The sequence below is a fragment of the Rhinolophus sinicus genome, chromosome 7 (genome assembly GCF_057876585.1).
Source record: "Rhinolophus sinicus isolate RSI-liver-muscle chromosome 7, RSI-T2T, whole genome shotgun sequence".
NCBI classification, from domain to species: Eukaryota; Metazoa; Chordata; class Mammalia; order Chiroptera; family Rhinolophidae; genus Rhinolophus; species Rhinolophus sinicus.
In genome coordinates this window covers 6,696,899-6,717,831 of record NC_142507.1, presented here as the reverse complement: position 1 = coordinate 6,717,831, position 20,933 = coordinate 6,696,899, and the positions used below count along the sequence as shown (strand labels likewise).

Here is a 20,933-nt window from a genome sequence, read left to right as displayed (position 1 = left end):
CGATTTCTTGAAGACTGGTGATTTAAAAAGGTAGACCGTTTGGCAGTAGAGAATAGAAATTACTGAAGACTAAATAGAAACCAGCTTAAATGGCAAAGCAACTTTTATAGAGAGTTTACTTGTTACACAGTCATTTTGGAATGAATTCTGTGGTTTAAGTTAAATGGTTGTCTTTGTGGTCTTTTAACTGGGCCTTATAAAACTTCAATGTAAATTTCCTAAATGGGTCACATTGATAAAAGAAGCATCTTATCTGACATTGATGACAGTGAAATCACTTCGAATCATATTCAGTATGTACAATATACTCACAGTGTCACAGTACATATTGATCTAAATAACTTTTTAACAACACAAACTCAAGTGTTTCCATCAAAATACCCTGGTAAACATTGCCATGGTTGTAGTCAATAGCTATGAATGAAAAAAATCAGGTAATTATTACTAGCTCTGGCAATTCAGATAGTTTTGTTATTGTTGCTTTGGGAATGAAATGTAAATTTAGTTGTACAGAAGACTTATGGATTTGACTCAGTTTCTGATTCATGGGTACCTCATTGAGAAGAAATTGCTAGGCGATTTTGTGTAAAATAATGTGGGAATATTGTAACAAAACATCTCCTACCGTATTGCTTTGACCTGCGATGGACTTTTTCGTGTAGTTTTCATTATTTTTTCTGCATAACAACAATGTTGTCATATTTTTGGAAATTACTTCTGCCTTATTCAGATAAAATAAACAGGCTCTACTTCATATAGAGAAATATTGAGAGGATACAATGCAGGGTCCATTCAGCATCTGGACGAAATTATTAACTGCACATTACAGATAACTATTTGAGGGGCATTCAGCATGTGTGCGATAATTCTAGCCACTGTTTCTGTGGGCTGAGAACTGTTATAGGGGTATAGGCACAACTAAATTGAAGCAGTAATAAAAGTAGCTCAGAAACTCTTTTCCAAAGCTGTCACGTGTTTGGGACCTTTACTCATCTTTGTTGTGAAGGTGAATCTTCTTCCATATATCAGCCTAAATTATAGGAAAGAAAGAAAAAAACACTTCCACTCCAAATCTCTAACTTCCTGCCTTCCTCATTTCCCTCAGTCCAGCAGGGGGATTGCATGTTAGGCATTTTGGCTCCCTTCAGTGTGTATACATTGTGCCGATTTGGTGAATGCAAAAGTAAACATTAATGTTTTGTGGACTAGTTCGAAAATTATTAGCTTTTCAGGCTTAGGGGTATCCGATGATTTCAGAGGGTTTCAAAAGCTGCATACATGCCATGAGGATCATTTACCTGGAGCTCATCAATGATTAAAATTACACACCAAGCTTTGTGACGTGAGCAATTAGAGTGTCATTTTAACCATGGCAGATACCAAAACGAATTTCGATTTCATTTTCAAGCTGTGCAGATCTCTTGATGTATTCTACACTGATCACTTCCTCTCGGATTTAGCTGACAAGATCAAATTTGATTACAGTAAACAATGTTTTAAGAAGTTATTCTTCATACTTGATATGCCAATGACCTTCAGTGAGGTCTTTTTTCCCTAAGAACTTCTCAGAAGGCATTTCTGAAATGCTTCGTACTGGTGAGGCAGCATTGGGGATTGTTCTTAGTTCTCTACCACGGTGAAGTCTGGACATTAGAATGTGGAGACATCCAGGGTGAGACGTTGCATGTGTGTCCTACCCAATATGATATGGAATGTAATACAGCAATGTCAAGCTTTCTTGTTTCGGAAATGATCAGCGTATGTGAAAGTGATGATAATTTTCCATTAAGGGGCTAGTTGCCTGAAAGTCATGGGTTTCTCCAGTCTTAAGATTTGAAAGAAGGTTGCTTACCTGCTTCATAAAATCGAAACAGTGTCTATGTCACAGGCTGACAATAAACACTAAAGTTTCAGCCCACTCAACTGTTGTGTACAGTGCCATCATTCTGCAAACAGAATGATCTGCAGGGACTCAGAGAAGCTTATGCTGTAATCAAGCTGCTATTACAGTAGCTGAGGTTTGCAGGCACAGGCACACACACACACACACACACACACACACACACACAGAAGGGGAACACATTTTTACCAACACATGCTCAACTTGCTTCTGGTACCTTACCCTGCTGCCGGAAACAGATATGGCTTTATAGAGAATGCATCTTGTTCTCAACAAAAGCAGTTTATGGTCTAAGATGCCTGGCTGCAAAAGAACTGAAATAAATAAATAAATAAACTGAAATTCTTTTTAAGTGATGGAAGGATTTTCATCAGTAGTGCTTGCATATGATTTGTTAAGCCAGGGGAGATGTTGATGGAGATGAGATATGGTTGAGAGATGGGCAACTCACCAGGATTGATAACATCAAAACGGTGTTTGAAATGGTGTTCATTACCTATCGCAGTGAAAAAAAACTGAGTGAATGCGATTGTGCCCTCAGATGATAGGACTGGTTGCAGTAAATATTAATTTCTGTTCTGTTGCCCATTGAGGCGACTGAAGTGTGGGGAAGAATTGTGATTGGTGCTTAATCAGGGCCAGCCAGATACCTGCTGAGAGCTTTTGCACAAGGAAGATTTGTAGTAAGCTGATTTACTGGCAAAATGAAAACCAGAGAAGAGTTTGGTCGCTGCTGCCTGTGACTGTAATATTTCTAATTTTAAGGTTCCTTTATTGTGGGTCTCTCTTCCCCACTCCTCCCCCCTTCTAGTCGCTGCCTGATAAAGTAAAAGGTTAATTTTAAACGTTGCAAGTTATTTGCATTGTTCTTTTATTCCTGCCTTCGTGTATGGAAGCCAGTCCCATTTGTGTTAGGGTAAAGAGGGGTGTAATGCCTTGATGTGTATTATATACGTTTTCAGAAAACAGGAATGAAAAAAAAAATATGATCACTGATACCAATTTGCGATTTATGATGAATGCTCCCAGCGATTTCAGAAACGCCTAGGATGTCTAGGCATGCCTGTGATAGCTAGCTACATTATTTTGCTACATTTATACAAAGTCTGTCTGTGATAGATAGGTATGCTGGTTTTAAGTTTTCCCCCTCACCTCTTTAGATAGTCAGGTTTACAGCAGCTGTAAATTAGTGATGGGCTATTAGTGAGCTGTGTCATTATTTAATAAAAATGGCTTCTCTCACCTTATTTTTTATCCAGGTCCCTGACAGGCTGGATGAAATGAGATCCCTATGTAGCAATTGCCATGGAAACCTGTGACTCCTCTCCTATCTCAAGGCAGGAGAATGGGCAGAGCACATCAAAGCTATGTGGAACGACGCAACTTGATAATGAGGTGCCCGAGAAAGCTGCAGAGATGGAGCCCGACAGGGAAAACAGCTCCACAGATGACAACCTGAAAACGGAGGAGCGCAAAAGTGAAGTCTTGCTGAGTTTCGGCGTCGAGAATGCAGCTGCCACTCAGGTGCCCTCCGCGAAGGAGATACCCTGCAACGAATGTGCCACTTCTTTTCCCAGTTTACAGAAGTACATGGAACACCACTGCCCCAATGCCCGCCTCCCCATCTTGAAGGATGACAACGAGAGCGACGTCAGCGAGTTAGAGGACAGCGACGTGGAAAACCTAACAGGGGAGATCGTGTACCAGCCTGATGGGTCAGCATATATAATCGAGGACTCCAAAGAAAGTGGGCAGAATGCACAGACCGGGGCGAACAGCAAACTCTTTTCCACGGCGACGTTCCTGGGCTCCCTGGCGCCCGCCGGAGAGAAGAGTGACCAGGCTGCCTCTGCACCCATGTCGTTCTACCCACAGATCATCAACACTTTTCATATCGCGTCATCCCTCGGGAAACCATTTACAGCCGACCAGGCTTTCCCAAATACCTCAGCGTTCGCAGGAGTCGGTCCTGTGTTGCACAGTTTCCGTGTGTACGATCTCCGACACAAGCGAGAGAAAGACTATCTAACCAGTGACGGCTCAGCCAAAAACTCCTGTGTGTCCAAAGATGTCCCCAACAATGTGGACCTGTCCAAATTCGATGGTTGTGTCAGCGATGGGAAAAGGAAACCCGTTCTAATGTGTTTCTTGTGCAAGTTGTCTTTCGGTTATATCCGGTCATTTGTAACCCATGCTGTGCATGACCATCGGATGACCCTCAATGACGAGGAGCAGAAGCTCCTCAGTAATAAGTGCGTCTCCGCCATAATACAGGGGATTGGCAAAGACAAAGAACCTCTTATAAGCTTTCTGGAACCAAAAAAATCCACTTCTGTGTATCCCCATTTTTCTACTGCAAACCTCATAGGACCTGACCCCACCTTCCGCGGTTTATGGAGTGCTTTTCATGTTGAAAACGGCGACTCTCTGCCGGCTGGCTTTGCCTTCTTGAAAGGAGGCGCGGGGACCGCGGGCTCCGCAGAGCAGTCGCTGGGGGTCACCCCAATGCCAAAGGCTGACGTGAATCTGGGGGGGCTGTCTAGTTTAGTAGTGAACACCCCGATTACCTCTGTCTCCCTCGGCCACGCATCGTCCGAGTCGAGCAAGACGTCAGAGAGCAAAGACCAAGAGAACAACTGTGAAAAGCCAAAAGAAAGCACCGTCCTGCACCCCAATGGGGAGTGCCCTGTCAAAAGCGAGCCCCCGGACGCGGGCGAGGAGGACGAGGAGGACGCGTACGCCCATGAACTTGACGACGAGGAAGTGTTAGGTGAGCTCACCGAGAGTATTGGTAACAAAGATTTCCCTCTCTTAAACCAAAGCATTTCTCCTGTATCATCCAGTGTGCTAAAATTTATTGAAAAGGGTACCTCGTCCTCCTCGGCGACGGTTTCTGATGACACAGAGAAGAAGAAGCAGGCTGCCGCCGTCAGGGCCGGTGGCAGCCTGGCTAATACCTATGGCCTCGGTGGCAAGGACTTTGCAGAAGCAGGTGCCAGTAAGGACAGTGCCACGGCCCCTCACGCCAGTGAGACAGGCCGGGGGGACGACGACAGTGCAGCTCCTCCCCACCAGCACGGCTTCGCCCCCAGTGCCCCCGGCACCCCGGGGCCCGGAGGAGACGGCTCACCGGGCAGTGGCATCGAGTGTCCCAAGTGCGACACGGTGTTGGGGTCTTCGAGGTCTCTGGGTGGTCATATGACGATGATGCACTCGAGGAACTCATGCAAAACCCTCAAGTGTCCCAAATGCAACTGGCATTACAAGTACCAGCAGACACTGGAGGCCCACATGAAGGAGAAACACCCGGAGCCCGGCGGCTCGTGTGTGTATTGTAAGACTGGACAGCCTCACCCCAGGCTCGCCCGGGGGGAGAGCTACACGTGTGGCTATAAACCCTTCCGTTGTGAGGTTTGTAACTACTCTACCACGACCAAAGGCAACCTCAGTATTCATATGCAGTCCGACAAGCACCTAAACAACGTTCAGAATCTCCAGAATGGCAACGGTGAGCAGGTGTTTGGCCACTCTGCCCCCGCCCCCAACACCAGCCTCAGCGGCTGCGGAACGCCCTCTCCGTCCAAACCCAAGCAGAAGCCCACCTGGCGGTGTGAGGTGTGTGACTACGAAACCAACGTCGCGAGGAACCTCCGCATCCACATGACGAGCGAAAAGCACATGCACAATATGATGCTTTTGCAGCAGAACATGAAGCAGATCCAGCATAACCTGCACCTGGGCCTGGCCCCGGCGGAGGCGGAGCTTTATCAGTACTACCTGGCCCAGAATATAGGCCTGACCGGGATGAAGCTGGAAAACCCTGCGGACCCGCAGCTAATGATCAACCCGTTCCAGCTAGACCCGGCCACGGCGGCCGCCCTGGCCCCGGGACTTGGTGAGTATTGACTGCTTTTCCACACTCCAGTGCCTTTCTCGGATCACATTTGGGGTGGGCACCACGCGCCCAGAGGAAGTGGGGAGTGCCAGCGCACTGGGGACAGCGTACATGAAGGGACTTTCTCTTTAAGCTGGATAATCAATCCATCACGCGTGCTTTACTTCAACCTCGATTTAACTTCCTAGAGGAAGGGGTGAAGGGACCCTGGGCAGCCTCAGAGTGAGCGAACTTTGCCTTTATTCAGTAGAGTAAGTAACCAACGCTCATGTGCCTGAGTTGCCTGCAATCCTTAGCCATACTGTACAAGGTTTATAGCTTCGAGTTTGGCAGGCGTTCCCTAAAATACCAAACTTGAGCTTCTAAAGGGGTAGACCGTTTAGTTTTAATTAAATAGTTTGGAAAACGATTTGAATGTCTGTGATGGGAGATAATTGAACTGCTCACAGTAACGCTGTTACCTTAGCCCAGGTATTTGGCAGTAGATTACAGGCACGCACACACAGTGTTAGCCAGATCTCATCAAGCTTGCAGACAAATTGTGAAAGAACAATTAGCGCTTAGGTAAGTTTATCTAGGCTTTGAAATCGCAAACACGTGACTGTTTTGTTATGGTATCGATCAACTGGCTTGCCCTGGAAAATACAAATTTCAGAATGACATCATGCCCAGTAGGAGTAATTAAAGCTATCTGATGAGGGAATTTAGAAGTTGAAAGGATGATTGTAATTGATCCTGATTCAATCCTATTACAGCTTTTTATAGTTTAAGCTCTAGAGAAAGCACATTCCCGGTCGACTTTAGTTTACAGGTTCCTTTGTGTGTGCTGTGTTTTCGAGTCTCTATTTTTCCTTTTAATTTTTTTCTTCCTGTAGTAAATAATGAGCTGCCGCCTGAAATCCGGCTTGCCAGTGGTCAGCTAATGGGTGATGACCTGTCCCTCCTTACTGCAGGAGAGCTGTCACCTTATATCAGTGACCCAGCGCTGAAGCTATTCCAGTGTGCTGTTTGCAACAAATTCACCTCTGACAGCCTGGAGGCCCTAAGCGTGCACGTGACCAGCGAGCGCTCTCTCCCCGAAGAGGAATGGAGGGCTGTAATTGGAGATATCTACCAGTGCAAGCTCTGTAACTACAACACCCAGCTCAAAGCCAACTTCCAGCTCCACTGCAAGACTGATAAACATATGCAGAAATACCAACTGGTGGCCCACATTAAAGAAGGGGGCAAAAGCAACGAGTGGAGACTCAAGTGTATTGCCATTGGCAACCCCGTCCACCTGAAATGCAACGCCTGTGATTACTACACCAACAGTGTGGATAAGTTACGCTTGCACACCACCAATCACAGGCACGAGGCGGCCCTGAAGCTCTACAAGGTAAGCGGGACATTCATTTCCCTTGGCACAGAGGAGAGAAGGGAATTAACTGTTTCAGAGCTTGGAGCACAGATCTGCAAGCTCAGAAAAAGGAGGGGAAACATAGAAATAGAAGGGTAAGGGGCACAGTTTCTGCCTCACGTTACTAACCATACCTGGCCATCTAGGGAACTGGAGAGCATATTTGAAAGATTTTGCTACATGGCCCTTTTCCGTTTATGTCAGTGGCATTGATTGCTTGACTGGTTTCCCCCAAATACAATAACTTTTTCTTTGAGTATTTTCATAAGTAACACAATACTTTGAAACCTGTGATTAAAACAATAACATAGTATCCCTCTTGGATAAGTGTCAGTGGTTATAGGGAGCAGTCTACTTCATGAATGTATCATCTTTTGTTTGGTGACAAACAAGGACCATGCAAACAGATAGGTGTGTTTTTGCCTTTTTTTGTTTTGTTTTAGGCACCTAGTCGTATTGAGTCAACACTCTCCCTTAGCATCCATTGAAAGTCTTCTTCTTACCTCTGTTGTTACTTTGTATGACTTTTCCCAGCTAATAATGTTTTTGTCCCCCCCCATGGGGGTGGTACAAATAAAAATGTTCATTAAGTGGCAAATATACTTTTATCTTTGTTGGGGGAACAAAACTATGCAGATTAATGAATACCGGAACGTGATGAGCACCATTTATTCTACAACTTGTCTTGACTTTTTCTAAACCTGAATTACTGGTTAATTTATTTGTTGCAGTTTGTTTACTGGATTGGCTTGATTGTCTTCGTTCATGTACACATGTAACAGATTCATTTCTATGATGAATAACTTGGTAACTTATTAAAAACTTCTTTTGTGTAGAGGATATTAAAATTCAGAAACTATTGCAAACCATTAGTCATTGTAACAAGCTCTAAATATGATTGCAAAATCCATTTTGCAAGTGTTATCTATTGATTTGTACTAGAAATCAGTGATAACTATACTATGAGGAGTCAACCAGCGATTATAATACCTATGGCTTTTCTAATACTATTTCGAACTATAAACGCACAGTAAGAAGAGCAGATTGTGGCTATCTAGAGCATGTGAAGGATTTATTTATTTGGGTTGGCCTGGCACTATTTTTTGTTTCTGGAAGTTCAAGTTGTAGACGGATGTACTGAGCATAAAAACCTGAAGACATGGTGTGAGAATTTGTAACATTGTTCCTGTGATATTGGCACTCTGGATCAATAATGAAAGCGTTAGATTTGGGTTACACAGTTTGAGGGGAGTTCAGGCCCTAGTGTAAGATGGAAAGCTTCTAAGTTGATGGTATTGAAAATATAATATAACGAATTAATTGTATTATCATTCATAGGTTTTACAGCAAATGTTTGACAACCATTCAAGTTGTCAACATTTTTTTTTTTTCGGTTGATGCCTGACCTATTAAAACTTTTAGAATACCTAGCAGAAAAAAACAAACATTAAGTTTGTATAAATAATGGATCTCGACCCTGGGAGCTGTATAGAATATTCATGAACTGTGTTTATATTCATGCAGTTCCTCTAACACTTTAAATTAACAGGTTGTGACTAGAAGATACAAATGTACTAATTTTTCTGTTTTATTAATCTCTTGTGGGAAACTAAAGGAAGGTAGAGCATTGATGTTTATTTTCTCAGGAAAGGTTATTTAATTGTTTGGTGACTATTTAAATGTGCATGTCTCTGTGTGTCTTCAGTTTACCCAAATTCATTCCATGAGTATGGATTGACCACCCTCATTGCTGGGGGCCAGAGTTATTCCGGAGGTTCCTTTTCAGGGAGAGTTGGACATTGTCTTTGAATGTATACCAACCAAATGAGATAAATCTTTGTTCATAAAGAGGGCTGTAAAGTAGAGTGAGCTTTAGGTCCCAGAACCAAAGGACACATATGTACGCTTACCTTAAAAATGTTATGTCACATACAATTTTTCTTTTCCCCAACTTGTTTTGCTTATCTCTTTAATGCCTGAGTGTCCTCCTTGTATAGTGTCTGCAAATGGTCAGCAAACAACAAAAACACCCTTTGAACAAACCTTGTATTCAAAGTACATTGAAGAGAGAAATATTTGCGCTATTGCAACTTGGTATCGGGCCATGGATCTGTGCTATTTTGCATTTCCTTCAAGGAGCATTCTTTATTTCTAGTAGTAACTACAGAAGTTCTCCAGAGTAGTGATGAGTTAAGGATGCCATTTCTAAATTGATTTACAGAAACGGTGTGAGTCAGCTCTAGAGGATTTTCAACTGCAGTCATGAGGATATTAGCAAGCTTGGTCGGCTTGCGTCAGCAAAATAAAATTGCTTCATAAGTAGCATTAATTGCTTTTAAATGAGAACCTAACAGATTGGCCAGGGCCTGGAAAAAATGATGGCTTGTAATGTGGCTAAAATATTCAAATTAGACCTAAAATAGTTTCTGAGTTAATGACTAGACAGTCATCTCCGTATATAAAGTTCGTTTTCATTAAGAGGATAATTTACATCGTTTTGCACTGGGAATTATTCCGACTTGAAGGGAAAGTGACAAGTAGCAGTTATGGGACAAACACAGAGCTGGGAGTAGTCCGCTTTTCTTCTTATTGACGACATTGATTCACAACACTTGGAGTGTGGCGATGTGTCACTTCGATGCGGAGAGACCACTTCCCCTCTTGCAGTACTGCCGAAGTGTGTGTCCTCATTCCAGTTTCAGGGGGTCAAAAGTTAAAGGTGAAGGGTGAGCTGAAAAGCATCATCTGCCTAGCTGCTTAACTTTAAACTGATCAATTTAATGAGAATCTGTTTTACAGATGTTGTTTTAATGTATTTGGCAGGATTTAGGCAGCTTTAACATTAGACGTATGCTAGTAAAAATTATTTCTTTATTTGACCAGAACAACACCTTTCCTTTTATGTTTAAGGTAGAAGGCTTGTGGGTTATGGTATTTTGGCAAAGAACCCAGAGGTGGAATATGTTGATGATCTTTCCATATGGTCTCAAAAAAGGAAAAAAAAAAAGAATACCTTTATGTCTTCTTGCTAATGATGACTACAGAAACAAGCAAAGCTGTATTCCCTTTTCTGGCAGCATTTTTTTTTTCCTTAGAATTTCTTCAGAAAGGACTTTTGTGAAGAAAATCTTACTCATTTCTTCAAGCCAAATTCTCTGAAGGGCGCAGCACATTTTGATTTTTCCCCAGAAATTTTCATGATGAAGCAAAATTGTTCTAGGAAATCCAAACAATAAAATGAAACTGCAGCGTGCCCTTCATCTTCTCTTTTAACTATGAAAGTGTATTTCAAGTGAGGTTAACACCAAATGCATAGAGAACTCCAGTATTGCAAGATGAGGTGTGTGTGTGTGAGTGTGTGTGTGTGTGTGTGTGTGTATCCATGTCCATACCCATATCCTATCCATAGCCTTCTCCATATCCTTTTCTTTACCCATAGCCATGACCATCTCCATATCTATATCTAATGCAAACACAGTGTTTCTCAGCTAACCCCTTTATTGGATTTGATTATATTCTGCTAATTTCACACCTTTGCATCCCTACACATTTGTGTCATATTCACATCACGAGACCTCGATAAATATTTGTAGGATGAATCATGGACTAAGGGACAAACTGGGAAATGTTTTACAGGCACCCCTTTACTTCCAACCTTCATTGCAAAAACATGCATTGCAATTTGGTCTGCCCTTTAAATGATCCCAAACTTTTTCTAAAGAGTGCAGTAAAAAAGATATCATCAAAACTACTTAACACTAAACATTCAACCTGAGAAAGGACAAATAAGACTCTGGCGACAGTTCAGATCTACCGTTTAGCTTATTCTTGGCTCAGAACGGCGAAGACTTTCCAAGCCAGCTGATTGGTCTACCCCCGTCCTATGTAGGACATGCAAAGAGTCTGTCCTCACCTCCACTCCCACTTCTCCTGGAGTATCACATGGGTTTTTAAGTGAGGTGTTCACAGCTTTGCTGGTTCAAAGTCAAAAGCTTAATTGTCCTAGCAGTTTTTCTTCCCACATCCGCAAGTGGTGAAGCAGAATAGTCTGTGTGAATTCTATGATGCTCTTTTCATATTTGGATTTCAAATTGGCTGAGTGCAGCGAAGGAATCTCTCATCTCCATGGTGAGCAAAGGAACACATGTGGGATTTAGTCCTAGGTAACTTTTAGTGTAACATTCCCCCAAGGAACATTTTTTGGAGTTTTCTCATTACCCATGTTATGGATGAAAGAATCCGGGTTAAGAACCAAAATCAAAGTGTGGGGGAGGGTCACAGAAGAGACTGCATGCAGGGAGCCAGGTTGGGAAAAGTATGTGGCAAGGAAATAAAAAATGGAATAATTATCTTCGCCTACATTTTGTTTTTTGGCTGTTTTTTTTTTTTTTTTTTTCCGGTAGGAAATAATAACCCGATCAGTTTGGAATTAACAAAAAATCACAAGGATTTTCATTTCAATAGGCCCGAGTCCAACTTTGCAATTTAAAATCAAACATACCAGATATGTACCATTTCAATTATGGAACTGTTCATTGTCCCGGGGTGATGGTAAAAGAGGTTAGGAGATTGTGTGGCGCACATTTGCATAAAAGTCATTGTGCAAAAGGAAATTGGAATATGTGTGTGTATCTAAGAAACCCAAACAGGTTTTTCTCAATCTTATTCTAGTCATTTGTTTAGATGAAGAAAGCTGTTTTCAGAGATAAACAAAAGTTATTCTTTTCTGTTGCTCAACATTAACCTGAATATGGAAAATTGTGCACTTTTTGTATTGGTTTCAGATTTATGTTCCTTTCAAGGTTGAACTGCAGTGCGAAATTCAATTCCAGTTGCAGGATTTATTTAAAAAAGTAATCACAATTCAAATGATTCTATTGTATTCTCATATAAAAAGACAAGGCAGAGGTTGAAAAACCAGTTTCTGTAGTAGAAAAATACATGCTTGCATAATGCTTATAATGAATAAATACACAGATCAAATAGAGAGGAGCTGGTTAGCTAATAGCAACTGATAAATCACGGGTGTTTTCGAGATCGTGATGTCATTGCCAGCCCTACCTGCTGCATCTACTTCTGGTTTTCAGCTTGACATTTGCTGACACACAGCCATGTGTTCTAACAGGGTAACTCCAGCAGAAATGTGGAACTTTCTCCTGTGCTCACATGGCCAAGAATACATTGCATTATGAAATGAGAAGCCTCTTTGTATTCTGTTAGAAAAAATATGACAAAAATCTCTGTCCATCTAACTGTATGATACATAAGTGGATAGATAGATGGTAGATGATAGATAGATACATAGATGATAGATGATACATTCCTAGAAGGATTACTTTAGACTAGGCATTAGCAACTTATTACATCCATGTCAGGATAGATAAAATGATACTTAATGGGTGAAACTGTTAACAAACCCAGATGAAATTTAAAGAGAGCAAAGTGTGTCACTGGAACCCGCCTATTTTGTTTTCGACCTGTCTCTCCTTAACTGGTACTGCTGTCGCCCTACACACCAGGCACAGACTATTATGTCCTTCTCTGTTTTTCTGAAATCCTTACTATTTTATCCCACCTAGAGCTTCGCTGCATGGATACCCCATGTTGCAAGATTGGATATCTGATTCCCTAAAGAAAACTAGTATTCTTTTAATGAAGGGGAAAGAAGCCTTTTCATAAAAGCCACGAAGAACATCCAAAGGTGTAAATGACTTTCAAGCCTTTCCCAGGATGTATTTTGTCTTAAGTGAGCTGCTTCATCTGGATGAATTTCTATGTGTGAGGGGGTACAGTGATTATGTCAGCTCGGGGTTACGTAGAGCATTGCCTGACCCTACGAGCTTTCTTCATTTATCTCCTTCCGAACACACACAGGCAGGCAGACAGAAACACACACACACACACACACACACACACACACACACACTACCATCCCCCACCCCCACCCCACCTCAGAAACGCATTAAAAAATTTGGCACTACCATTCCCTTCCCTTGAGTCCCAGGTCTTTAATAATAAATCATACTTTATGATTTATGTTACGGACTTTATATAACTCGTACTCATTGTATCGCACGTGAAGTGTAGGTATGGTTTCACCCAACGTAGTAAATCGCTTATGGGTCGCCCCCCACCTCCCCCAAGGTCATTTGGGTAATGCAGGCAAAGGTGCTATCTCATAATTAACGCGCTCTCCCTGCGTGTTTCTTTGGCTTCAATTTAATTGTCCCTGCCAGTGGAGCTTGTTTAAAATTGCTGAACTGTTGCAGTGGGCCCTGGGATGCCATGTGGCAAGGCAGCCAGAGTCATATGTTAAGCAGGCCTCACACTGCTGAAAGGGTCTTGGCCTGGGGTGGAGTGGGGAGGAGCTGGCATGTGCATAATGACCGTGGTTCTGCTTCCAGAACATCTGGCCTGCCTGAGTTCTACTGGAAATGCTTCACCAAGTTTACTTGGAGTGTGAGCCTGTGCTCAGGCTGAGTTCAATTAGACGTGGAGATTTGTTCATTATTCAGATAATTCAAGCCTTAAAAGGCAATTTTTTCCCAAATTATCAGTGTAGTGCACGAAGGCTTATGCTGATATGATTTATTCAAAAGAAGGACAACAATGGAGGCACAGCCCCCTCGAACACGTGAGGAAACGTCGTCACAGATTCAGTAACCCAGGAGGAGGCCAGCATTCTATTTGCAGAGTACCCCGGGGATAGCTCAAGTTTTACTGCTACTAAATACAGAAACATTCGTTGAGCACTTACTATGTGCCAGGTTTTACAGTGTCAGTGTGTATGGAGGTTGTATCCCATTAATGTGATAGGATGTAAGCCATCTTCTCGAAGGTGATGCTTCTTCCCTCACACTGTTCTTCCAATATGGCAGGGATATTAATAAAATAACTAAGGGTTGAAGCCATATACTAGCTATCCAAATCTTCCATGCTTTTTTTTCAATAATGGTTGGTCTGTCAAAGAACTGAGTATGACTGTTCTCTTGGGTCATCATCGGTAAATGCAGGAACATTGTCTCGTGTCTATCTCGGCTTATTGTTACCCCTTTCTTGCGTGGCAAGACTTTATCGGTCAGTGTCAGGCAAGTGTCATGGTGGGAATATGAGGGCAGGACAGAGCTTTTCTATTAGTCGGAATGTGTATGCCGTTCTTCATCCATGAGGAGGACGCTACTGCTGCATTGCTTAGAAAATGAAGAAGAAAACCACTTAATTAAGAATGCAAAAGTGTCAGATTACAACTTCAGTCAACCCCTTTATAGAAGAACCAGGATGCTACTTTAGTTTGACGCTTGGAGAATCTTTGTAACTTCAGTTTCCAAAACTGGCAGTGAGACTTCTGCTTAAAGAACAGTTATTGTAATGGCCAGTTCTGTTATTATCATACACAATAACAATTATGTGTGGCAACATTTTATTTTACTTGGTTTTATTCATATTTGAGTTTTCTTATGTTAAGGAGAAGTAGTTTGTAGCCTTGACTGCAATACTTAGCATAAATTAAATATGTAAATGTAAATATAAAAGTGCATTGAGACCATACTCTCAATACTTTATTGATTCAGATTTTCCTAAAGCCTTTCTTTGGTTGGAAATACTAGATTGCGTAGAATATACATTTCTCTCTCCTTGTTGCTTAAGGAATAAATGTTAGGGTTACAGTTTCCCATTAAGCAATTTTAAGGAGTGGTGTAGAGCAAGGAAGGTTAAGGTTGAAAAAATTCTTTGTCCCTGGATATCTGCTGATAAAATCAGTGGCATACCGGGCTGAGGATGGAAAGAAATGAGCTATTGATAGGTTCGACTGTATCGCTAAACTCCAGTTTGGGAGACAAGCTTTTAAAGGTTCAAAGTAGTGATTCTTAGGCTGTGATGATGTGTCCTTGGGTCAAGAAGAGCTTCATTCATAGCTAGAGTTGGCAATTCACTGTCTATGTGTAACTTATGAGATCTTGGCAACAGTCTTAACCCAAAATATCCCTTCTTTTGAGGCCAGATGGTCTGTCAGCTTGAAGCCACGTTGATAATTGACTTATCCACTTATCCCCTTTTAAAATGGCACTACTTTTTGAAGAGAGGACATATAGTGGCAATAATCATAGTAAGTTAAACTTTTCGTGTGCGTTCTCTCCTTGACGCTTCCTAAGACCTGTTTGGTATGATTCCCATTTTAACCCATGAGGAGACTTGAGATTCAGGGCAAAACAGGTAGTGAGAACCTGCGCTGTGCTTTCTTCTCCACTCATGCCATAGTCCACGTTCTGAGGTTTTGCTAAGGAGAAAACTTTCTGTTGTACTTGAGGAAAGAAAGACCAGGGAATGGGAAAGGAAGAGCAAGGCTCGGAGCCTCCGAGGCAAACATTACCGTTTTGTCCAGGATTTCATCTCTTTGGAGCCCACTTGTATTCTTTAAGCGAGCAGATTCCCTTAAATATATCGCAGACGCAAGGAAACCTAAGTGCTGGCCGGTGGGGTTTGCATCCATGACCGCAGTCACCTGCGATGATAAACTCAGACCCTATGGGTCACCGCCAAACTAGAAGGAGTGACAGTGGGTTAAAATTGTCACCTCAATATTTCCTGTCACAACAGAGGCCTTTCACTTTAAAGAAACTTCCTTCCACTGGCATTTTTGGGTGTTTGGTTTATTAAATAGAAAGGACTAATAGAATATTTATCACTTCTAGTGCCTGAGCTCTCTCTGGGTGCTTGCAAGTTAAGCACCTTTGGAAGCTGCCTTAATTCATTCAGGTCACCAGGGTACTTCAGCAGTAATGTACTAAATAGTACCCCGCTGACCTGAAAGAGGGAACGTGCTTCGCTCCGCATTTAACTTACTACACAAGAACAGCTGACACCCAGTCCGCTCTCTGCCCAGCACCCCAGTCTCCTCTTCCCTTTTCCCAGCATCCTTTGAACTCCTGGAGGAAGTCCTACTCACTTGCTGTTTAGTATAGAATTTTAAAAGGCCATCTTGTTTCAAATTATTCTTTTTTTACCTTCATCTTTCACTTCTCCCTTCCATCCGTGTTAGTAGCAGGTTCCAGGAATTTCCTTTCCACCACGTGTTTCTAACGCACTCCCTCTCTCTCCTCTTCGAAATTGTGTGAATGATGGCAATGGAAAGCCTCAAATCTTGTTACAACTGTTTACATTGACTGAACTTCGAGATGCTTGGGGGAAATCTTGCCTTCCCGAACCTGGCTACCCAATCCTGCCAAAAGTTGTCCGTTGAGATCATTGCTGCACATTCTCGAATGGAAATGTTCTTTCACTGGAAAGTGAGAATAGTCTGAATTGTGGAATGACAGAATTGTTAGCAGTAGAGAAGCTTCCAGTGCCTATAGCTGGAGTGGGGACAGTGTTCAAGGACATTGTGATGGTTACACTGGGCCACGTCTTTCAAAGACTTCAAAGCTTTCTATTCATTTGGCAGGCCTGAGAGTAACACTAGCATAAGTCTTCAGTGCCTAAAATCATTCATTGTTCAATAGTGGAAAATCAGGTAGCCAGTCTGATTGCCATCACCTCTGAAAGAGAGTCAGTTTCCAAGGCGTCTCCTTGAAACTCAACATACATTCAGGACTCACCACGGAGTGACAGAGTAGGTGACGTCAGACCTGAGGGCCTGGGGTGGGGGGGAGGAGGGGGGTGTGAGGGGGGCTGGGGGGTGGGGGGGGGCAAATGATTTCCAACTTTTATACCAAATATATAGTATTGTTTTTTGAAATAAGTTTAATAGGTCGAAATGGGAATTTTGCAGACACTAGAATGTATCTTTCAGAACTTATTTTATTGGCTGAGTTGATACTGCACCATACTTTAGAAGGAAGAAAACTCTCTCCTATTTACCATGTGAGACTATCACTGCTTTTTTACAGAGGCCTTGTGATGTCGTTTGAGAAATAATTTGGCTAAAAGCAAGTTCTGGTTTATTGTTTTTTTGGTTTATTAAAGTTTTTATTGGCAGATTAAGTAATTAAAAAATCACATTTGGATGGAACAATTGTACCAAGTTTTTCCAGGATGAGTGTTACCGGAGAAGATCCTCCCTAGTCTCATAACCAAATTCCTTAAAAATAGATCCAAGGGGAATTCATAAATTACTTTTTTTTTCCCCAGAGAAATACTGTCTTTGGCTCTCTTAATTGCTTAAATGTTAGAAAAACTAAGATGGGCTTTATGAAGAATTATTTAGTTTTTAGAGCATCCATTCTTAACACAAACATAGAAGTAACATCTTTAAGTCATAAATGCAAAACTGTCTTCCTAATTGCTTAATTTTGTCAACATTTATTTAGATATATGTTTCGGCAGAGACTCCCAGGTATAATATTTACTTGAAAGTTCCTGTGGCGTGTGCTAGGTCATTTTATTTTTTCTTGGAGAACTGCAGCTTCCCCTTTAATTATAATGTCTTGATAACTTATTGGAAAACCATTGGTACAGAAGTACGTTGAGACTGATGTTCCTTTTTTTTTCTATGTCAATAGGTGTAGAAGAATGTGGGTATAGTCAGGTCTCATGTGTTAAGAGATTAAAAAGGCAAAATGCCAGTATTCCAATGATGTTTTCAGTGCACATCTGCAGAGATCTACTTAGAGTTATTTTGCTCAAACCGTGGAGCAAATTGCATGCGTGTGTATGCACGTGTGTGTGTGTGTGTGAGAGAGAGAGAGAGAGAGAGAGAGAGAGAGAGAGAGAGAGAGAGGAGTAAGAATACAGTATATGAAGACTTACTCTAAAAAATTGACAAAGATTATGAGTTAATCATTAATGCCCACTTATTTTGTCTTAAAATAGATCATAGAAATCTCTTCCTGCACATTGTAGGTGTTCTCAGTCTCAGAGATAATAAACCTTTGATGAAGTTGTGCAAGACTCGTCAACAAGCACCGAAATCAGTCCTGTATGTACACATGACTAATCAAAGGCTCAGGGAACAGGATATGATTTGGTAAAAATGATAGGTTCTCCAAAAAGTGCACGGCCTCACTTACTGTGGGAGGGCATTAAGCCATTTTTCCCCTTACAAAAGGCAGGTTCTGGTCCCACCACTGGAGCAGGTATTTTTTTACAAATGCTTGAGCACTAAGTCTTTTAAAAAGTACCCTTAAAAGCAAAGATTTTCTCAGGTTATTGTCTATCTAATTAGTCTCCTCTTTGTCTTAAAGTCACAGCAGACACCACCAGACACTTAGAAGTATCTTTGAAATTCGGGGAAGTAGGTAACTGTAACAAATGTCATCTTTAAGTGATTATCAGATAGCCATCGTGGGGAAATACTGGAATAAGGCAGCCATCTCAATAATTAAGCATGGAACTACATAGGAAAATGTGACTCAAATTTCTTTTTTTATTGCTGTGTATTTATTTATTTTTATTAAATTTATTGGTGTGACAATGGTTAGTAAAATTATATAGGTTTCAACCGTAGATTTCTATAATACGTCATCTATATATCACATTGTGTGTTCACCACACAGAGTCAGTTCTCCTTGCATCACCATATATTGGATCCCCTTTACCCTCATCTACCACCTCCCTTCCCCCTTATCCCTTGGTAACCACTAAACTGTTGTCTCTGTCTATGAGTTTTTGTTTCTTTGTTTGTTTGTCTTGTTCCTTTGTTGTTTTTAGTTTTATAGCCCACATATGAGTGAAATCATACGCTTCTTGACTTTTTCTGTCTGACCTGTTTCGCTCAGCATAATAATCTCCAGATCCGTCCACGTTGTTGCAAATGGCACTATTTCATTTTTTGTTGTGACCGAGTAGTATTTCATTGTGTATATACATATCTTCTTTATCATCTATTGAAGGACACATTGGTTGTTTCCATGTCTTGTCCATTTATGATTAAAATTTCAAGAAATCAGTTCTAAATTAGAAGAGGAAGGAACTGAAGTTGTATGTTACAAATCTACTGTGTGGACAGTACAATGAATGTTGAGGCCATTGTCTTTTGCTTTGCTGTGTGTTTTTTTTTAACTTGAAATAGCTTTATTGAGACATAACTCATATACCATGCAATTCACCCATTTTTTAGGATACTCAGTGTTATGCCACTATTACCACAATTGACTTTAGAACATTCTCAACTCACCAAAGAGAAATCCTGTACCATTTAGACCCTCTCCCCTTTGCTAATTCCAACCCAGCCAACCACTAATTGTTTCTGTCTCTACAGATTTGCCTAATCTGCACATTTCCTATAAATGGAATCAAGCCATGTGTGGTCCTTTGTGACTGGCTTCTTTCACTTAGTATAATGTTCTCAAGATTCATCCATTTTGTTGCATGTGTCAGTACTTTATACCTTTTTATTATGGAATTTCCATTGTATGGATAAACTACATTTTACTTATCCTGTCATCAGTTGGTGAACTTTTGAGTTGTTTGTTGCCACTTTTTGGCTGTTATGAAAAATGATGCTATGAACATTTATGTACAAGTTTTTTTAAGTGGAAATATGTTTTTATTTTTGGGGGGTATATACCTAGGAGTGGAATTCCTGGGTTGGCAAGCAATAATATAAACTAGATTCTTATTATTGGCAGTCAATTCTTATTTTTGTATATGCTGACCTCCTTCTCTCTTTTCCTTTAAAGAATATTATGAATTTTTATCATGCTCCTTATTCATCTTCTGCTTCACTGTGGCCAGTAAGTTCAGTGAGAAAATTAAAAGTACTAACATTTATTGAGCACTTACTGTGTGGCAGATAATCTTCTAAGTTCTTTAAACATATTCACGTTTAATTCTAAGAGCCACCCTAGTAGGTAGGTACTATTATTATAACTATTTTGAAGATGAGGAAACTAAGGCAATGAAAGCTTGTTTAGTTCATCCAAGGTCACAAAGCTGGCAACGGTGACAACTGAGTCAGGATATGAACTCAGATTTACTGGAACTCAGATTGACTGGTTCCAGCACCCCCAGTCTTCTACTAGACACTGGCCCAGTGAAGACATTACATTGAGAAGAGATACCTGGAAAGAAAGGCCTTGTTTGTGGATGAAAGGGAGGGAAATCAAAGAGTGTCCCTATAATAGTTGATCTTTGAGAAGGACATCTATCCCATTACAGAGGAAGAAGTGAAGGAACGATGAGATAAATAGAGATTTAAAAGACTTTGGGTGGAGATAGTGAGGGATGGACAATTAGAGAAACCACTGATAACAGTCTGTAATTTTTAGCTTTTTTTTTTAAATTGGAGTGACAATTGTTAGCAAAGTTGCATAGATTTCAGGTGTACAATGTTGTCATACATCATCTGCATTACATTGTGTGTTCATCAACCAGAGTCAGTTGTCTTTCCATCACTGTCTATTTGATCCCTTTTACACTCATCTACCACCCCCCCCCACTTTTGTTTGGTTCATACTATGTTCTTTGAAAAATGTCTATAAACTGAATTCTCCATAGTTGTAGGAATGAAAAATTGGTCTATTTTAAAACTTAAATTTATAGACACGTGTTTTGATAGGTTGAAGGTCTAGTAAAACACTCACACCTCTTCCGTTAAAAGTGCCCTGTGTGGCCCTGCATAGTAAGGAAGGCAGACACTAAGGGGACATGATGGGTTCCTGTCCTCAAGAAGCTCACCAGTTTGTAGAAGAAAATATATGATATGTTTTTTTATCTGTGCTTTATTTGCTCTTGTGAATTATCACTGTTTATAGCCTTTCTGAATTCCAGAAGTTTGCAGGGACACTTTTAGTACTTTATAT

The 20,933-nt window shown here is 41.2% G+C and overlaps 1 protein-coding gene across 4 annotated transcripts in view; it reads left to right on the top strand.

Annotated features, from left to right (window-relative positions):
• The window catches only part of ZFHX4 (zinc finger homeobox 4), a 182,144-nt gene that overhangs the window by 25,526 nt on the left and 135,685 nt on the right, over positions 1 to 20,933 (top strand). For 3 of the 4 annotated variants that reach the window (XM_088799363.1, XM_088799362.1, XM_074319320.2), the window contains exons 2-3: positions 3,160 to 5,795; positions 6,671 to 7,173. In XM_088799363.1, the coding sequence (XP_088655489.1) occupies positions 3,206 to 5,795; positions 6,671 to 7,173 (3,093 nt within the window). In that variant the 5' untranslated portion in view covers positions 3,160 to 3,205. The remainder of the gene's footprint in view (positions 1 to 3,159; positions 5,796 to 6,670; positions 7,174 to 20,933) is intronic. The other variant, XM_088799364.1, reaches the window with a different exon arrangement.